Source organism: Daldinia childiae (genome assembly GCF_008694065.1).
Source record: "Daldinia childiae strain JS-1345 chromosome Unknown Scaffold11, whole genome shotgun sequence".
NCBI classification, from domain to species: Eukaryota; Fungi; Ascomycota; class Sordariomycetes; order Xylariales; family Hypoxylaceae; genus Daldinia; species Daldinia childiae.
This window is the reverse complement of record NW_022984652.1, coordinates 177,806-197,859: the sequence shown is the minus strand read 5'-3', so window position 1 is coordinate 197,859 and position 20,054 is coordinate 177,806. Positions and strand designations below refer to the sequence as shown.

General features: G+C 43.4%; 5 protein-coding genes across 5 annotated transcripts; 2 read left to right on the top strand and 3 right to left on the bottom strand.

Annotated features, from left to right (window-relative positions):
• Positions 1 to 722: 722 nt before the first annotated feature.
• Positions 723 to 5,566, top strand: GL218_08061 (ABC transporter CDR4; the record flags this gene model as incomplete). Its single annotated transcript, XM_033584850.1, has 11 exons — positions 723 to 1,086; positions 1,146 to 1,953; positions 2,008 to 2,251; positions 2,335 to 2,754; positions 2,824 to 2,999; positions 3,066 to 3,441; positions 3,495 to 3,807; positions 3,864 to 3,941; positions 3,994 to 4,541; positions 4,596 to 5,059; positions 5,152 to 5,566. The coding sequence occupies 11 exons, from the start codon at positions 723 to 725 to the stop codon at positions 5,564 to 5,566; spliced, it is 4,206 nt and encodes a 1,401-aa protein (XP_033441030.1).
• A 701-nt stretch (positions 5,567 to 6,267) lies between these two features.
• Positions 6,268 to 7,171, top strand: GL218_08060 (uncharacterized protein; the record flags this gene model as incomplete). The annotated part of the gene is made up of 2 exons (XM_033584849.1): positions 6,268 to 6,462; positions 6,518 to 7,171. The coding sequence occupies 2 exons, from the start codon at positions 6,268 to 6,270 to the stop codon at positions 7,169 to 7,171; spliced, it is 849 nt and encodes a 282-aa protein (XP_033441029.1).
• A 572-nt stretch (positions 7,172 to 7,743) lies between these two features.
• GL218_08059 (uncharacterized protein) lies at positions 7,744 to 8,379 on the bottom strand (the record flags this gene model as incomplete). The annotated part of the gene is made up of 2 exons (XM_033584848.1): positions 7,744 to 8,023; positions 8,114 to 8,379. 2 exons carry the CDS (start codon positions 8,377 to 8,379, stop codon positions 7,744 to 7,746), a joined length of 546 nt encoding a protein of 181 aa, XP_033440908.1.
• A 5,479-nt stretch (positions 8,380 to 13,858) lies between these two features.
• Positions 13,859 to 15,088, bottom strand: GL218_08058 (putative inosine uridine-preferring nucleoside hydrolase protein; the record flags this gene model as incomplete). Its single annotated transcript, XM_033584847.1, has 4 exons — positions 13,859 to 14,505; positions 14,583 to 14,682; positions 14,743 to 14,843; positions 14,914 to 15,088. The coding sequence occupies 4 exons, from the start codon at positions 15,086 to 15,088 to the stop codon at positions 13,859 to 13,861; spliced, it is 1,023 nt and encodes a 340-aa protein (XP_033440909.1).
• A 1,194-nt stretch (positions 15,089 to 16,282) lies between these two features.
• GL218_08057 (uncharacterized protein) lies at positions 16,283 to 18,608 on the bottom strand (the record flags this gene model as incomplete). The annotated part of the gene is made up of 2 exons (XM_033584846.1): positions 16,283 to 17,419; positions 17,469 to 18,608. 2 exons carry the CDS (start codon positions 18,606 to 18,608, stop codon positions 16,283 to 16,285), a joined length of 2,277 nt encoding a protein of 758 aa, XP_033440910.1.
• Between the last annotated feature and the right edge of the window lie 1,446 nt (positions 18,609 to 20,054).

Below are 20,054 nucleotides of genomic sequence, written 5' to 3'. Positions count from 1 at the left end.
ATTAAGTACACATGATACGTGATAGGTTAGCTTATATTAGGTTTTTAAATTATCTGTTCTTAATGATGGGCAGCATAGGTACTAGAGCCAATGTTAAGTAGTTAATACATTAGGTACCTCACTGAGCTCTAGATTGCATTTATAGATTGTTTATTTGAATTCAATTTTGGAACCCGTTATGCGTTTATTCGTTATATTTTACTTACATCTTATATGAGGCTTAGGTACCTACCCGTCCCGATGAGAATCCTCCCGGGACCGGGACAGCGCACTTAATAACTACGAGTCAGTGGTAAGTACATGTAACTATCTATCTATCTATCTACCTATCTATCTATCTATTGTTACACTGCATAAATCCACATACTAGGTCATATCATATATGTACCCAGGTAGTGTACCTACCCCATGGGATATTATCCCTACACATTGATACTCGCACCCGAGGGTGTGATTTCTTATATGTACTGACTCCTAAAGTCATCTGAAGGGCTTGGACGAAATTGAGAAGGTTTACCTATACAGGTTGATATATCGTATTGTGGCACTGGCTTAATAAAATTATAAGAGAGTACCTAGGTACCTATTGAAGACTGTACCTAAGCTGTAAGGCTTTTGCTGAGTCCCTTTATTTTCTATTACCTATTTTATTACCTTAGGTATTCAATATTCTTTTTTTTTTCTTTTCTATCCCTACTATCTAAATCAAAGAGCTAGAAAAAATGAATGGCCCAACTAGATATGCCTTAGAGCAATGGCTGGCTACAACGGCAGACACTGGCCCCCGTGCGCGCCTTGGTGTATCCTTTCATAACCTACATGCATATGGCTTCATATCATCAACTGACTATCAAGCCACTGTTGGTAGTTATATCTTAGCAATTGGCGCTGTATTGCGTCGATTACTAGGCTACCAACAGCGTCAGAAGATACAAATTCTTCGCGGGTTTGACGGCCTAGTACGCAATGGCGAGATGCTTTTGGTTCTGGGTAGACCGGGGAGTGGGTGCTCGACTATGCTGAAGGCTCTAACCGGCGATACACATGGGTTCTATCTTGAAGCTGAGTCTGAAATTAATTATCAAGGTCTGTGAATTAGATATGACTTAACCTGGATTTGGATACTTACTCTTTTTTTTTCATAGGCATTTCCTTCGAACACCTTCACAATGACTGCAAAGGAGCCGCTATCTATCAAGCAGAGCTGGATGTCCATTTCCCCGAACTGACGTTGGGCGAAACTCTTGGCTTCGCTGCTACTGCACGAGCGTATCAAAATCAAAATGACAACCAGAGAAACGAGAACAATTCCCAACATTCATCTCCAAGCTCCCTTGTAGCCTCTATATTTGGTTTATCAAATTCTTTCCAGACTCTGATGGGGAACGAAATGATCCGCGGTGTATCAGGAGGGGAGAAAAAGCGAACTAGTATCGCCGAGGCATTCATAGCCGGGGCTCCAATTCAAGCCTGGGATAATACGACCCGTGGACTGGATAGTCTAACGGCGCTTGAAGTCATTGCAATTTTAAAGACCTCTGCTACTGTCCGCGGCTCATCTGTTATGGTTAGTGTATATCAAGCCTCCCAAGCCATATATGATCAATTTGATAAAATCACGCTACTCTACGATGGCCTACAGATATACTTCGGGCCCATCGACCAAGCAGTGCCCTATTTCGAGCGGCTTGGCTTCGTTAAACCAGAGAGGCACACTACAGCCGACTTTTTGACCTCACTAACAAACCCTACTGAAAGGGCCCATGTAGTAAAGACCGGGTTTGAAGATAAGGTTCCGCGTTCCGCTGACGAATTTGTAGATGCTTGGGGTAAAAGTATAGAACACCAAAGTCTATTAGATGAGATCACGAATTATAATACTGAGCACCCACTTCAAGAGGACGCAGTGCGACAGTATCACGCTGCGAAATCTGCGTCATTGGGACGTGACAGGTAAGGACAGAGACTGAATATTTGTATTCTACTATAATTCTAATATAAAGCTAGCACCCAATCCTCGCCATATAATATCTCGACTTACCACCAAATTATAGTCTGCGTGCAACGTGGTTTCTATAGGATTCGAAATAACTACGTACCTGTAGTATCAGGCATAATCGGAAACACCGTCGTGGCCATCATCATCTCCAGTGTATTCTATAACCTACCCGAGACGACCGATAGCTTTTACGGAAGAGCTGTTTTAATCTTCTACAGCATCGTCATTAATGCTGGCATTAGTGCATTCGAGGTTAGTAATTTAACTTTCTTATACTCCACGACCAGCTCGACTTTGCTATAATATGCCTCGTATAATTGACATTGTCGAATTAGGTCCTTACTATGTGGGCGGCGCGCCCAATCGTTGAAAAACACGACAAATACAAGTTCTATCACCCTTTCGTTGAGTCAACCGCTTCTATGATGTGTGACATCCCGAACAAGGTGTTAACCTCCGTTGGATTTAATCTGTCCATTTATTTTATGGCCAATCTACGACGAACTCCCGGTGGCTTCTTTACCTTCTATCTATTTTCCTTCACGTGTCTCCTTACTATGTCCATGTTTTTTCGCATGGTTGGCTCGCTGTCTCGTACGATAGAACAATCTATGGCCCCTGTTGCGAATTTAATGCTGCTTTTCATTATATATGCAGGTTTCGTTATTCCAGCCAAATACATGCATCCTTGGTTTGGCTGGATTAGGTGGATAAACCCAATTGGATACGCGTACGAAAGCTTGATGATCAACGAGGTGTGTCAGAACACTAGATGTCACATTACCTCTATTAAATTTCAAGCATTTGCTTATAGTTGGATTTAGTTCTGGGATCGAATTTACTCATGCACGACCATGGTACCTTCAGGTCCCGCATATACCCAGGTCTCTTCAACTGAACGAATATGCTCTGCTGTGGGGAGCCTGCCTGGTGAAGACTTTGTGCGAGGTGAAAGATACTTGGAGGTTCAGTACGGCTTCGTTAGATCTCATCTCTGGAGGTATGCTTAGAATAAATCAGTCATATACTAAAGTGGTGATTTATCCAACTAACTATACTATATTAGGAATTTTGGTATCTTGCTTGCAATGATGGTGGCATTCTGCTTTGTTCATCTCCTTGCTGTGGAGTACATTCCTGCTCAGCGGTCAAAAGGAGATATTCTCCTCTTCTGCCGTGACCGCAAAGCTAGGAATAAGCTCATTGTCGCCGACGAGGAGAAAACAATTACGGATCCCGCTATATTAATGCAAGCAAATGAGAAAATTACGACTGAGGTCATAGCGGGCCACCAGCCCAGTATCTTCGATAACCTACAGAAGCAAACCGCGATTTTTCATTGGGACGGAATTTGTTATGATATCGAGACACGTCACGGTAAAAAACGCATCCTCGACGAGGTGGATGGCTTTGTTAAACCCGGGACACTGACGGCTCTGATGGTAGGGATGAGGCCATCCCACTACTACAATATTTACTGACAATTATTCATAAGGGAGCTACTGGAGCTGGCAAGACTACACTTTTAGACGTACTAGCCTGTCGTACGTCTGTTGGTGTCGTGTCAGGAGCTGCTTACATTGACGGGAAGCCTAGAGACAGTAGCTTCCAGCGTAAAACAGGTTATGTCCAACAATCTGATATTCACCTTTCAACCGCTACAGTGCGTGAGGCATTGGAATTCAGTGCTTTGTTACGACAACCAAGGTCTTCCACAAAGCAAGAAAAGTCAGAGTACGTTGAATATGTACTCAAGGCCCTAGATATGGACCCATATGCAGACGCTGTTGTTGGGGTCCCAGGAGAAGGTTAATCTTTCATTTTACAACCCCTTTAAATTACATCTAATAACAATAGGCCCTAGGACTGAACGTCGAGCAACGCAAACGATTAAGCATTGGTGTCGAATTAGCTGCGAAGCCGGAACTACTTCTTTTTCTTGGTATGATCGTTCTCCAAATATCATATCAATGGTATTAATAACCCCCGGATAGATGAACCAACCTCAGGTCTCGATAGCCAAACCGCATGGACCATTTGTACTTTGCTTCGCCGACTAGCGGACAACGGCCAGGCTATCCTTTGTACAATACACCAACCATCTTCGCAGCTGTTTCAAATGTTCGACCAACTCTTATTCCTTGAACGCGGTGGTCGTACTCTCTACTTTGGCGACATCGGCAGTCAAGCCACGACACTAATCCAGTATTTCCAAGACGGCGGGGCCAGAAGTTGTGATCCTGGAGAAAATCCAGCTGAGTGGATCCTTGATGTGACAGGAGCTCATCGTAATCCGTCTCAAAAGACAATCGACTGGTCCGAAACATGGCGAAAGAGCCCTCAAAGACAGGAGGTGAAGCATCAGTTAGCCGCGATCAAGGAAAGGTCTTCAACCACTGCAGTCTCCCAATCATACCAGCCGCGCGATGAATTTGCAGCATCTTCATTAAATCAACTCATTCTTGTCACTCATCGGATATTTCAGGAGTATTGGCGTGATCCGGTCTATTTGTACTCTAAAGTGGCTCTGTCTGCTGGGGTGGTAAGTTTAACAATGATTTTATTTTATTTTTGGGCATGGCTGACCTAAAATAAGGGTTTCTTCAACGGATTCTCATTTTTCATATCGCCACTAGATATGCAAGGTCTCATCAACGTTCTTTTCTCTATTTTCTTGTTGGCTTCTATTTTCAACAATGTCGATCAACAAATAATACCCCGGTTTATACGCGGCCGGCAGCTCTTTGAGGCACGAGAACGGCCTTCTAAAACATACTCGTGGATTGTATTTGTCGCTTCAAACGTAATTGTGGAAGCAGTTTGGCAGACAGTTACATCAGTCCTACTGTTTATTGTTTGGTACTATCCAACGGGACTATGGAAGAACGGAGACCCGTCATTCTCCCGGACCGAGAGAGGTGGTTTGATGTTCGGTTTACTCTGGATCTTTTGCATATTCATGTCTACTCTCTCGCAAGCCATTGCGGCTGGATTGGAGCACGCCGAAATGGCAGTGCAAATGGCGCAGCTCGTTTCGTCATTATGGTTGATATTCTGCGGGTACGTTTGCACATATTATTATCGCTCAAGGTTCTCGTGTTGGACTTTGTGTAAGAATCTTGAATGAATACTAATTCGTTTGGCTCTCATAGAGTATTGGTAGCGCCGTCGCAACTCCCGGGGTTCTGGATCTTCATGTACCGTGTCGCTCCCCTTACATATCTTATCGGTGCGATGGTTTCTACTGGTATCGGCAACACAGTTGTGACATGTTCATCCTACGAACTACTGCGATTCGAATCTCCGCCTGGGCAGACATGCGGCCAGTATATGTTGCAGTACTTGAGCTATCCTGAAGTTTCCGGAAGTCTAGTGAACCCAGACTCAACAGGGCAATGCATATATTGTCCATTGCGAGAGACGAACACATTCCTTGCGACAATGGAAATCTACGTCGTCGACCGCTGGCGTGATTTTGGACTACAGTTCGTTTATGTAGCCTTCAACATCATACTTACCTTTTTCTTATATTGGCTTGCTAGGGTACCTAAAGGGAAGAAAATATGACTCGATGCTAAGGGGGATTTTGAATAAAGGGATGGAGCTTGGATTATAAAGATGTCCTATAGATTGAGGTTTTTTTTCCTTTTAAGAAAATTGTGACCATAATAATTGATGGCATGAGTTGTTGAAGTTAAAAGAGTTGCCTGATTGTAGGGAATAACGGGCAAGACAAGTTTACTATTACCGATTTTAAAGAGGTTAAAGACGGCATACATTGCTTACATTTCTGTCTGGTCAACTATTATAATTGGATGTTAATTTACTAGAGATAGGCTTCTTAACCTATAAAAATATAGGCTCTAGTGTAAAACAAGGGCCGATATCGGCCATTCCGCTTTAAGATCTATAAATTTGAAGATGTCACTATAAGGAGTTTAGGTACTTCTGTAAAACGGCAAGACGGGAGCTCGGACGTTGGTGGATCACCTCCGCACCGGCAATTCTCGGCTTCCGTGAAGTGACTCTATCGGGCAGCTCAAAAGGTTACCTTTTTTTAATCTAAGTTTAATATACAACCTTGGATCTTCGATTTAATTCTCCAATACCATAAGATATAGTAATCGTCACCATCTAGAGGTAGATTTGCTTTTATATACCTAGCCCCACCCTTTTCATTGAAATTCGATTAAAAATCTAACAATCCTTTTATTGACAGATCCTATCTACGCTATAGCAGAGAATTGAGTCGTCGTCACTATTTAATCATGGGCGCATATTTCGAAGAAATCCCAAAACAAAGCCTCATCGATTGGATGTTGGCCCAGAAGGTTTTCTGGATAGCTACAGCACCACTATCGGGGAAAGGGCATGTTAATCTCTCACCAAAAGGGGGCGAGTATTTTGGTGTCCCCGACACTAAAACTTTTTGGTTCTTGGATTTGACAGGAAGTGGAAATGAGGTCTGATGTTGCTTCTTCAACCAAGAGATCATGAAAGTAACTAACATTAAACAAGACCATCTCACATCTTCTGGAGCCGGGTAACGGCCGCGTAACTATACTATTCAATGCCTTCGAAGGGCCGCCCCGTATCGTGAGGCTTTGGGGCAAAGGCCGCGTACTTGAACATGGAACACCAGAGTTTGACAGCATCGTGCAGAGGGAGAACATCGAGGTCATCCCAGGCACGCGATCGGTCATTGTGGTAGACATCCACCAAGTCGGCACCTCATGCGGTTACTCGGTGCCGATATTCGACTTCAAGGAATTCCGGACTACCCTCAACGACTTCTTCAAACGCAAGGAAGACAAGTTCCTCGAAGGCAACGAGAAGGAGAGTATGGAACGCTACTGGGCCCTCAAAAACGCTTGGAGTATGGACGGACTCCCCGGTATGCCGCGGGGTCTGAAAGCCGCACGTTCTTATGCTATCGAACCTATCAAGAAGATGGTTGGACCTCTAGCTCCTAAGAACGGCGTAAACCTGGGTGCGCGCAGCGGATTCCTACTTGAACATTTCATCATCATTATACTAGCTCTCTTCCTCGCTATCGCGTTGGCTACACATCCTGCTTTCCAGCATCATGCCCAGACACGGATACGGGACGTGATATTACAGGTCAAGGCTGTACCAGGCGCATTTCCGAGTTCCGTTAGATTCAGGGAGTAATAAATGACACGGAACAAGTCCATATTGCACCACCATTTTCTGAAGGGTGCAGAGCAACTTTATAAGGGTCTGATATGGAAGTATTGGGTACGCGCTCGCTTAATCTTTTTATACTAGGCACTTAAACAGACCTAGAGTGTGAATATTCCTTTTCTAATTTCGTTCATGTGAATCAAGTCCTGTATAATCTTTTAATTAAAATGCTGGCTTGGACTAATGCAGCTCGGACAATGACTTTCGCCTCAGCTAACATGCATATAAATTATAAATCGTGCCCGTATGAGCCAAAAGTTCACCAGTACGGAGGCCTCAACGCTCTATAATACAAGACCCAAGAAGCCACCACTCATGTCGAGTACCTAGTATATTTAAGCTTCACGCCTGATCCTTTTCCAGCCAATGTTGAATGTTGTAGATAGCTTGGGTATCAACGCGTGTCCCGCTTGCCGATGATTATTACTAAAACCTTTGTGATAAATCCTTAATGGGATATAGAAGATCCCATTCACCCTCGTAACTACCACTTAACCTAAGTAACTTATCCCACCATATAGTCTACCACAAGTAAAATGCTAACCAGTCGCCCACCCCCTGAGCGCCGTATACTTGTTTGGAGTACAAGGGCCATCATCGTTCAGTACCTTATGCTCCGGAATCGCGCCGTCCTTCGTTGGGACCTGCAGAAAGATGGTCTCCGAGACACCCGGGAAATAGTTGCCATGACCCTCGCGGCTGACCTCCGGAGTATCTGCGGCAAATAACAGACCCATCTCTCCCGGCGACGTCGCGACAGTGACGGAGCTATTGTCCGGTAGTGTTATAACCGCTAGTCCGTTAAGGACAATAATCCATCTGCCTCGTGTGAGAACTTTACTTATCAAGCTTTACCTAGAACTAGGTAATATTTCCAGATATATAGGTAGCTAAGTATAGAAAACTTACTGGTTTCTAGGTGTATTATGAACTCCGCTGTCAAAACCCGCCGGGATCACGTTATACGTAATGTTACTAACATCTCCTAAAAACGTAGTCTGCGATCCGGCAATACCCGTTTGGCTGGATGAGACAAACGGCGCGGCAAGCTCCCAGCATTCAAAACGGGAACTGCCATCCTTGGCGCCAATAGCCGTTACGTTGAGGCTAGTTGCTAGCACTACGTCGAAAGCAGCGAAGAAGGATAGATAAAGAGAGGAAAGACTCATCGCCATCTTGTCGGTGGAGTGTATTGAAGTGAAGTTTAAGTCGTCTCGGGGGAGAGAGGGGGGGTGGGATCACCGATGTAATCTTTCGAGGAAATCTGTCAAAAGATGTGACCGACGATCGAAGGACATTTTATCCTATCAATTGTCCGACAAGGGGGGTCAAAATCAGTCCTCTGCTTCGCTAATGGATCCAAAGGCCGAGAAAAGAGTTTTATGGCCCTATACCGAATTATCGAATTTACGATAACCTATTTGGCTCATTAAGCATAAGGCATGTTATTATAGGATACGACGTTATCTAATACTCATATAATTTGAGTAGAGATTTGCTAGAACGGTATTTTGTATCTGGCTTAGCTAGGTGGGGTTATTTTGGATCCCATGTCTGGCGGTGAAATTTTCTACTACGACCCTTTTACTTACTGATACTACATTTAGTACTCCTGCGGGATACGTAGCAAAGGCTCAGAGAATCCTTTGGAAAGACTGTTTCTCGTAGGATCGGCGTACATATAGTGACACTCATAACGTTGGGGATGGAGGGGGACACTTACGTCTGTGGTTCTAACAACGGAAAATTGAATCAACCGCTAAATAGCTTACCGTGGTTTTCAAAGTCTCGCTGATAACCCAGCAATCCGGAAAGCCCTTGTTAAGCCCCATATGACGTAAATATCTGCTGTTGGTACCCTCACCGCCAATATCAAAAATCTGTCAGTACGCGACTTGACGCTCATCAAGCGAATCAGGAGCTGGCAAATTTAAGCCGTGCTTCCTGTTAGATCCAACGACATTTTAGTCGCTTCTTAATTAGTCCTCTTCGTGGCGGTATTCGATTAAATGCCTATTCTACGTAGTGTATCTCGTGCATGACGAGCTACTTGCAATTCGCCATGGGTATATATTCAACTAGTACCGATAACCTCACATTTTGCTCGCTTTTCGCGTCATGTTGGCTTTGGAGTTATGAAACTGAGTGAGATTGTACTGATCATCATGGGATTCTAGATATCGAGTTGAATAAACACGCGAAACTTCGCTTCAATCCGCCCAATACTGTTCTGGGATGTAACACTCTAGGTACCTTAAAAGGGTTACTGTTATGCGTTAGGCTGCAGTTATAAAAACTCCCTTATATAAAGTCACCTTTGCATTATGTCCCTTTCTTGTTGGGTTTTCCAGGACAGCAAGTCGTGGTCGTTATCAAAATTGGTTGGGCTTTCTACATCAAGTTGCAATTGAGGCGCGATTCAATGTTAGATCTACTTAAGGGTAAAGAAAGTAAGGCTTGTTTAGAGCACAGGAAGACCACCTCGATCTATGATTTCTCGTGACTCAGACTTTGCATTAATTCAATCGCTTAAGCGCCCGATATGCCTAGGTACGTTATGAATTCAGTGCGGTTGTTCTGGCAGCGCGCATTGTGCCCCTCGCCTGGCTACCTTTGGCGCGGGTACGGTGGACCATTATGACATTAGTGCCAAAATCAAGAAAATAGGTCAGGGCTGTCCAAAAAGGGTAATATATCAAGTGCACAGTATACTATGCGGGGTATATACAAGGTAAAATACAAAACTTTTACATTATTTAATAACTTTTCGAGTAATATTAATATAAATTTATGAAAAATATCATTACTTTAGTTGAAATATAATAAAAATTAGTAAAATGGTCTTATAATATTCCTGATTTATTTCGTAAAGATAATGTGTAATATAAAGGGAGGGCTATTATGCGTACGGGTGGTTATAAAGGGTGTCACGTGCCGTATAAGACTTATTGGATATTGATATAACACGCTATACGATACGTCAGCCAAAAGATGTATACATGCAACTTATATTATTATTTTCGCATTAATCAAGGCTATAAAATGATACTAGTTATATTTTTTGAAATGGTATAGTGGTAAAGTTATTTGAAAGTTATTTGAAAGTTATTTGAAAGTTATTTGAAAGTTATTTGAATATGTATAAGTGTTGTTATTGAATTCGGGTATTTTGAGGCTAAGGTAAAGGCGATATTTGATTGGCTAATCTTTTAAACTTTTGGAATAGGAAAGACAGGTACCTAGGTACCTAGCTGTTTTAATATCTTTACGAATCTTGGGTCAAATTACATGCGATTTGGATAGTAATTTTTATTATTTTTGAATCAAAATATTGGTATATTTTGAAAAATATTTGGACAGATATTCGTAAAGTTATTGTGGTATAAGGTAAAAAAAGGGCATTAATTGTGTATACAGTGCATATTAATTGAGTTTACACTGTATTTTTGCCTTACTATTACCTTATTAGACATAGTGCCACCCATTTTCTTGATTTTGGCACTAATGTCATAATGGTCCACCGTAGCGGGGAATAGGGAAGACATCAGCGGCCTCAAGTCAAATAAGTTCATAATAAATTAGCGGCAGCATCGCTATACTACTATTACATACTTCGAATAATAATGTTACTAGAAAACGAAGGGAAGCCAGGTCATAGGAGGAGGTTATGTTTTTTTTGGACAGCAGTATTCTTCTGACATCTATTTAAAGGAGGATCATAGACCAAGATGTCACATATCAAAGGAATTAGAGCCTCCTGACGCAAATAATTACCTCTTATTATGAGTCTTAACACTCCTAGTGACAGTAAGTAACGCGAAACTTGAATATTAGCCCCCATGGTATTGATCTAGGATTATTTAGTTGAAGCCCAAAGCTATCATAGATATTCAAGCGCGGGATTGATGCCATCCACCCTCTTGTTATGCGACAGCCACTAGACCGTTAGTTGAATCCTTTACCAGTATTCATACATACCTAAGCAATTATCACTTACTCCTTTCAAGTCCATCAGCTTGCTCCTGACTACCCGCAGTTCTCAGCGCTTATAGGGGCGCACCCAGCATTCAGTATTGTCCGCCGATTCTCTGCGGGTCGAGCGCAGCTACAACTGACGAAGCAGAACCGTGTTTCAGGATTATAACTTGAGCTTCAAACAGATAGACGCCTAAGAGAAGGAATACGGGAAATTTCAATTATGCCACTTTATACAATGTCTTGTTATCAATTCATAAACACTTGACTTAGATTTCTACTCGTGTCTAAGAAAATCTTGCGATAATTTCTGTTAAATTCCGAATCCTACACCTACAACTAAATTTTGATATTATAGGTAGTCACAGATAGGGGGTGATGTTTAGAGAGTTTTACAAATGTTTATATATATCAGCTCCTATACTTGTCCGTCATAACAAGCTACCTTTTATTCCTCTGCATTCCTTTAGAAATGATCTGCTTTATCCGGGACACGATCAGTCTAGGACCACTCGAACTAGTAGTCCCTTGGGCGCTCAATTGAGACCTTTGTGAGTCAAGGTCTGACAGGGATTGTAGCTCTTGAACCTGTGGTTGTTGTTGTATCTGAGTTAGCTGTGTTATAAAGGTGTCTGATGCATTGTTGCTTTGTTCGTCCCGGCGCACGCTTGGTTGCTCCGCCGCTTGTTTTCTCATCTGGGCCCTTCGATTCTGTTCCGACTCCAGAGTACTTCGTTCTTCTATGAGACGTGTTAATATGTATAATGTCCTTCAGCTCCTCATTGTAAAATCACGAACCAGCTGTTTTTTCTCTAGTGATAAACGACAATGATCCCGCCTGTGGACCAGGGTAAAATTCACGAATTGGTATAAAAAAAGATTCCGGATCTGTATCATCGAGCTGTTCTGAATCGACATCAGAGATAGCTTCCGCGTCGGGACTTGTTTCATCAGATAGAAGACCTTCACGCAACATACTGCTCATTTGGTATTCTTAAATTAGCTATCGTGTGAAGGCAATCTTTTAATGGGGAAGTATGACGCTTAAATCGCGAGTTGATCGTTATGATTATTGCGAGATCATTGAAAAGTAGAATTTCGGATTACCTTGGCAACGATGAAACTAGAAATATCGATGAAGACAATATGAGCTAACTATACTCTTATTCTTATTGGATATCATGGTATCATGGTATCGTGGCTATAGCGTGGCTATGTTAACTGTATTGTAATCATTCATCCAACTCCTAAATTACATGCATGGCCCCTCTGTATATAAACCAATCAAAAGCTTTGATACTTCAGTGGAATTTATCTACTTCGTAGCTATTTGTTACTTTAATAGGAGATATTGTGGCATAGTTATGCCTAATACTTCCCGGGATAGTATCAGGGTTATGGTCGAGTAGATACATAATTTCGCGACTGGCGCCAGCGCATCATATCGTGTCTCAAAAAGTATATATAAAGACCGAGTCCTAAACATGGGACTGTTTAATCATGTTTTTCTAGAGCAATTTCACCGGTGATACTCTCCGTATTTCCAAGTTCTGATTCAGAATTACGACTTGCACTCGCCACCTTTACCGGAATAGTCGCTGGGACGTTTCCGATTTGCTCGATATGGATATGATCGGATACGCAGCAATTGCGAATCACATGTCAAATTCATCCGACCTTACCTTACTTCGTAGTTTCTCATCCCTTAATTATCAAAATACTCTATACCTACAGGCCGAATTGACGCATCTAGAATAGTCATGGCGAGAGAAGGAGGTGGAAATCCAGAATAGCATAAACGAAGACATGAGAGAGAGGTCCCCTCATGACTGGGCAGAACTTCAAAAAGACGCAGAAGTTTGGTCACAGTTTTTACAGTTGAGAAACAAACTAAAAGAGTATAGTGAGTTCTTATAACCTCCCCTTCATGTCGTCCCGCTACTTAATCGAATAGCAGACGAAGCCTTGATCCAGCAGCACATAGTCGCACATTTTGAAAAGCCATCCAACCGGAGTTTGAAAGTATTAAATCACATCTTGGACGATAATTCAAAACGTGCATTTCTAATTGGAAAGGAATGTACAACGTGGTCTGACGCAGGAATCTCAAGTGACCTCGTCACTGTTGGTCCCGTGGAGAAGCTTGACAAGATTTCACTATTCTTAGTGAAATTGTACCTCAGTTTGAAATATAAGGCGCTTGGGAAATTCTTCCAGAATAGTGATGATGTTGCTCGCTTTGAAGGTAGCCAGCTACTTCTTCCAACCAAGGTTCTGACCGTTGTGCTATCTTCATTATTACCCGTTGCGGCTATATCCGTTCTGTATCTCGTACAGTCGATGTGGCGAAGACTACTCATCTTGGCCGCTTTCACATCTGCATTCTCATTGGTATTGTCGTTAATCAATGTAGATTCTAAACGGTCGGAATTGTTTTCTGCCACAGCTGCGTATGTTTACATCATGTTATGAATTAGATAAATACTGATAAATTCGTAGATTCACTGCTGTCTTGGTTGTTTTTATCAGTACGAATGTCGATTAAGACGCCGATTTCTCTATACCCTAGGTAATCTATAGGTATATCGTTCGAAAGCTTATTATTATATTTGTGTATTACGACGATTATCTTATGGCAGTGATTCCAATGATAAACCCTCGAGCACCCCTTATATCAGCTTAATTTTTACACCAAGTCCTCCAGTACGGCACATGCTGTCCCGGCTCCCATAACAGCGTATCTTCTAGCCGAGTCGCAAATGTCGTATTGGGCATTTTAAACTCGATAGAGTTCTGTAACCCTGGGCTTGAAACCGTACCGTTCTCCCAGGTAGCGAAAGCGGACGCGTTTATATTCACACGGCCGCCATGCGGGTATTTCCATCTAAATACGTCGTCCAGCCCGCACACGGCATAGTACACAGCCGCAACATCCCAGACCGGGTGCTCCTGGTTATATCCGATGTTGGTACGCAGAGCATATCCGAGCGGATTCTTGGTGGGGTCTAATTTAGTGGTAATGCGGCGGCCGAGGATGGTGTTTTCGCCAACACCATCCCAGGCAAATGTCAATTTACCCGGCCACCAGTTTAATACTTTCTGAGCTAGAGTTTCGTTATGCGTGTTCGTGTTATAAGAATATCCCACGTCGTTGGCTTGTACGACGAGTTCGCGCACCTTAGAAGCGAGTAGCTCAGCTCCCGTATATGGAGATATTTGGTCAGGGCCAGAGTTAAGAAGGTTGAACACGTTATCGAAGAACCCGATTACAGCAAGAGTAATTGAATCGTCCGCTGATGTGGAGAGGAGATAGCGGTATGATGAAACTATTCGAGCGAAGCTGTATATTAGACGTAGTCCCGTTGCACATCGTAACTCTAGGTGGATAAGATCATTGCCGTACCTGGATCAGGGGTATTGGTTCCATCTCGTAGATCTTCAGTGAAGTTATAGGTCAACCCCGTAACGTAGGCTCCAAACTCTGGATGCTCTGGTAATCTTGTCTGTGGTAGAATACATTAAGCACAATCCGACTTATTTCATTTTTGTGATTAATGACGTACCAAGTTGTCAACAGGCTTCTGGATCGCAATTGGGATTTGCGGATACCCGAAGTAAGTATTAATCGCATCGATAGCTGGAGGAGCATATCGACTATTAACGCCTATATCCGTTGTTACTATTAATGAACATATGCTACGTAGCACGAGGTCTAGAATTTGGAGGATATATACTTGACATGACTCCAATTAGTTCAACTTGTCCCCAGTTTTGAAGTATACCGCTTAAGCCAATTGCCAAGGGGTCATCATCAAATGATAAGAGGTCCGTGTCGATAATGAGTCTTTTCTTGTTGGACAAGGCAGCGACTGCAAAGACATGTAGTACCAAAAAGTTCAAGAACCTCATTTTGAAGACTTAGATATTCGGACTGCTAGAGAAAACTCGAAGATATATCCAAGTCGATCAGTAAGAGGTTAATTACCTAAATATCGAGTCGTGTCGTCTATAACGCGTCTGCTGACTAAATGAGGGGCGTTTACTTCTGGGGATCAGATCCTTTGGATCTAGTCCCGTTATCGTGGCGGATCCAACCATACAATCAAGAGCAAGTCCTGAATCTTGCTCATGCATAACTTATAAACAGCTTAGCTTCTACGATACCCTAGCCAGTCCGTTATGGCATCCTTGCAGGCATGCAACCCGCGCTGAAAAAGAAGTCCATATTCGAGTTTGTTGAGACTGGCTTCCTCGGATTGCTATTCAAAATTCATGGGATTTGCACCAAGACAAGCTTTCAGCTCTTAGATATTATCATAGCTACCCAGAATATATGCCTTTGATGTTCTAGTCGAGGCAGTCTGTTGACTTAATGACTATGTGCTATTTGTCGCCCTGAGAAAAGGAGAAACGGGAAACTCGGGACTCAGATGATCGTTTGAATCATTTTAGGTACCTAATGGATAAGAACTTCTTGACCTTGAAAACCTCGCCTAAATATATTACATTTTAGTTGTATAAGTTACAAGTCGCCGTCACATCACGATCAATGCTGCTGTTGCGGAATAAAATCGTTTCGTTGTCCATGCGCTATGCAAACGTAAGCTACCTTTTTACGGATCGCCAGGCGATGTAGCACATCACCAACCAAGTCCTATGACTAGACCCGACCTGCTAATACATAGCGGACGCCTAGCTATGAAGACGCATAGAAGTAGCCTTTCGATGACCCCTATTTTCTAATCGGGCCATCTCGATTCGGCGTACTTAATAATTTTCCGTATCCTGCCACAAATGAACCACATCCTAGAGGCCGAGTGCGCATAATCATCGATGCTAGATAGAAAAGGGATGAAAGCCCCGTAGTCTGGTGGCCTTAACGTAGTCACTTGCCGCTCCCCTAACGCCGGTCCCAAATTGATGCCTTGTTACAAAAAGACTGGTATCTGAAGATACGAAAGTTGGACGAGCTTATTATAGAATAAGGACAAAGGGAAAGAATTCGTGAATGTGTAAAGGATGAATGTCAATATGTACCTAGGTAGTCAGTTATGTTAATACCGGGCAGAAAACATTAATTCGACTGTGCAATAGCTAAGTTGCTCATCGCTCAAGTCTTGGTTGCGGTTGCCACCCGTTTATATAAGCCATTAAGCCCATACCGATAAGGACAACCCCTATCATAGATGCGTAAGGCATGCTGTTTGCCAATGCCTGATCGCGTGGTAAAAGCCTAGGTGTCGTAGAATGTGGCGTAATGGTATTGGCCCTTGAGAGCGTGGGTTGGTCAATGATTTCGCTAGAATCTGACTGGTCCTGGCTTGAGCCTAGAGGTGATGTTCGAGCCAAAGTGGACAAGTCCTCAGAAGTCACACCTGCATCGTTAGATTTCTCGATAGCGCGGGAATCCGATAAAGCTTTCTCCCGCGCAGCAGCTTCTTTAGCCTCAGCATCTCTTCGAATTTGTAAAGCCATTTCTGCTAAACTCTTGCGGTCTGCATCTCTTTCAGCTTCAGCTGTCTCCGCCCGTTGCTTGAAAGCATCGAGCTGCTGTCGTAGATCCCTAATTTCTAATACCATTGACTCAATCTGAGTATGTAACTGCGTGGCGGAAGCTTCGATGGCTTCAGCTTGCGGAGCTGTTTTGTTAGTGTCGCCGAGAATATTATCGGTAGCAGGCGATACTTCATCTATGGGTGGTTCGAAGGCTTCTTCCAATGCGGTCTCGTGAGCTTCTGGCTTCACGGGAACACCATTTGTCTGTGTATTAGAGTTCTCTTCCAATCTTCTGGCCAACTCCTCGGCAAGCTCTCGAGCTCGTCGCTCTTTCTGCAAGGTTTCCTCAAGGTCTCGCATACGTGAACTCTGATTTTCGATTTCCCGCTTCGCGTTACTTAAGAGCTCTGTCAAATGTAGGATCTGGCTCATTCCGTCTTGTCGGATCGGTGACATGCTCTGGCCAGACTGTTTGGGCCGCTCCGTGATACCTCGCTTTAGAGATGGAACATCTGGTTTCTCGGGTAAAGGTTGTTGTGGTGGTGGCGCTGGAGGATCGGAGAATCGTGTTTTATTATCAGATCTGAATGATATCCCATTCCCATTAATTATTTGTGACCGTGGCTGCTCAGATACTTCGGGTTTCTCGATATCTTTAATATCATCTTTCGTTAGAAGTCCCTGGACAAACTGGTTGGTTCGACCCAGATCTTGCGATTGAAGACGTTGATTCCGCATCTCATGCTAAGTATAATTAGATGTTAATCTAGTATGAGAGATGGGTCTTGCTTACCTGAAGCCGCTTTACAATCTGCTCGGTACTAATTGGCGAAAGGAACAGACCTCGTTGATGACCCATGACGTTTCCTTGTGATCCCATCATACTACCGCCAGCAATAATCCGTCCGTTACTCGCCATAGAAGCTTGGCTTCCCGTTCTAGGCCGAGCAGGCAAACCACCTTGCGGACCCATCATCATCATCGAGCCATTCGCAGGATCGAGATCGCCGAAATTCATATCGAGAAGATTGCTCGAAGGGTTCAAGAAGCCTGCATGTTCAACCTTCGCCGCCACTTTATGATGCACAATGGTTTTCTGATCCTCACTAACGATATCAATACCCAGTTCTAAATGATCGTTGGTTTGCAATTCATGTGGCTCAGACTCGCGATTCTCTTGTGACAATCGTGTACCATTGACAAAGGTTCCATTCGAAGACTTTACATCGCGAATCCAGATCTTTCCCTGGCGGTCCGCCCAGATCTCTGCATGTTGGCGGGAAAGGACTTTCGAGTCGAAGAAACCATTAACTGGCGTGGGAACTGTCTTTGCATTCGTCTGACGACCAATCCTAAGGGTCTCAGGAGAAAACGGGACAGATATCGTTTTGCGCTCGAATGTTCCGTTAAGGGATAAGAGATATAATACAGGCTGGTTCCCGCCGGTTAAGGATTCAGCCATGGGACGGGACATTCCTTGCTGCGCTCCAATCATGCCTTGGGAAGGCAATACTGGTGAAGGTGAATGCATCGGCGCAGATCCATTTATGCCACCAACCAACTGCGGGCGTCCTGCAGACATTCTTACAAAATCCGACTGAGCATCTGGTTTCGGAGTCGGCCACGGGGCTTTCGGCTGGGGTCGCTTTCGTGTACCGGTACCATTATTCCACGCGCCCATGTCACCCGAATTTGGTACAGAGTTGCCATTCGTTTGAGAGCCGGTCGTAGCAATAGTTGAAGTAGATGATACGGATGAAGTCGAAGAAATGGAAGAGGAAGAGTTGTTTCGCTGCAAATTCTTTCGAGGCAGAAGCATCCGGTTTAGCTCATCAGGATTCATGGAATTGATCTGACCGGCGTGTCCACCGTTAATACTCCATGCCGGCCGATTGTGTTGAGCGAAAGTTGGTGGGCTTGCGACAGCCGTCATGAGGAAGAACAGCGAGATGGGATGCGAGATGGAAAGGGAGCGGGTGGATGAGAACGCAGACCAAGAAGCCGAGTCGGGGGGTTAAGCGGGCCCCTTCTGTTGATCATGCACGCGACCGGAACTAGCAAAGTATGCCGAAATATGTGTATATGTGTATTGATAGAAAGAAGCGATCGAGAGGTAAGAGAGGATATTTGCAGGCGAGATGTTTGTTGATGTCGTTTCTCTAAACAGTGATAAAAAAAATTATAGTTAGTTAAAAGGGGCGTTCCATAAGTCAAAGTCAAGACGAGGGTAACAAGCAACTGATTGAAGTTGATTACGGGAACACCGGGGTGACAAGGAAGACAGGGAAGACAGGGAAGACATGAAATATGATTTGTGCGCGGTTAGAGAAAAAAAAGAAGTTTGGAACATTTTGGATACATACCATGCGATTTTGATAAGGGGTATCTACCTAGGTAGGCGACGATATGTGATTGGAAATATGTCGAATTATTAAGGTACACAACTCTTTGAGCGATGTAAGAGGAGCAACACTTTTTGAGGATGTGGTCATTCAAAAGATTTGGAGTTGCCCAGGTTCCTTGTCGAGGTCGGGTCTCTCTTTTTTTTTTTGCTGGCGCTGGCTAATCCTGTTACCTCGATGTTCTGTATTTTGGGGGTACCTACCCTACCTGCCTACTTGCCTTAAGTAGGTACCACCTACCACACCTCACTTACCACCTCACTTACCACCTTACTTACCACACCTAAGTACCTAAGGTTAGGTACCTACCCACCTAACTTTAGTACAGAGTTACTTTACTAAGCGCTTTACATGCTTTAGCAGCATTTTTAATGTGGCAACAACATGGGTTTGATACAACAAATAGCAAGCCTGAAGAGAGCCTCAAGTTCCATTTTACTTTTCTTTTTCCTTTTCGTCCTTGCCTGTAGAAAGCTTGATAATATCTCAAAAGATACCTAGGTACTTACTCATATACTTGAGTCGGACAGATTTGTCTTAAAAGAATATAGGTACCTATGTGTAAATATATCAAAATTATCTCTATTAATATTGGCAATTTACTATAGTTATATGAATATTACCAACTAAGGATTCCTTTGTACACATTTGCCATTCTACATGTAGCTAGGGATGGAAGTCATAGGCGCATGCGACGCGATGTGTTATTATGAGGTACCTAACATGTATGAAGCAGGTGCTAGGCTATCATCACGTGATATATCTTCAAGAAGGGTAAAGCGCCAAACCATTTTCATGTATGTAATCAATGATCCATGTATCATTCAGCTCAAGTACCTAAGGTACGTACTTATTTCTTTATCGATAAACTGGATCTGTGGGCCTACCCTATCACTCAGCCGCGCCAAGAATCTGGAGATGCCGGCTTTACAACGGCTGATCCGCGAAATCATTTCCAAGAGCCTCGGAAGAAAGAA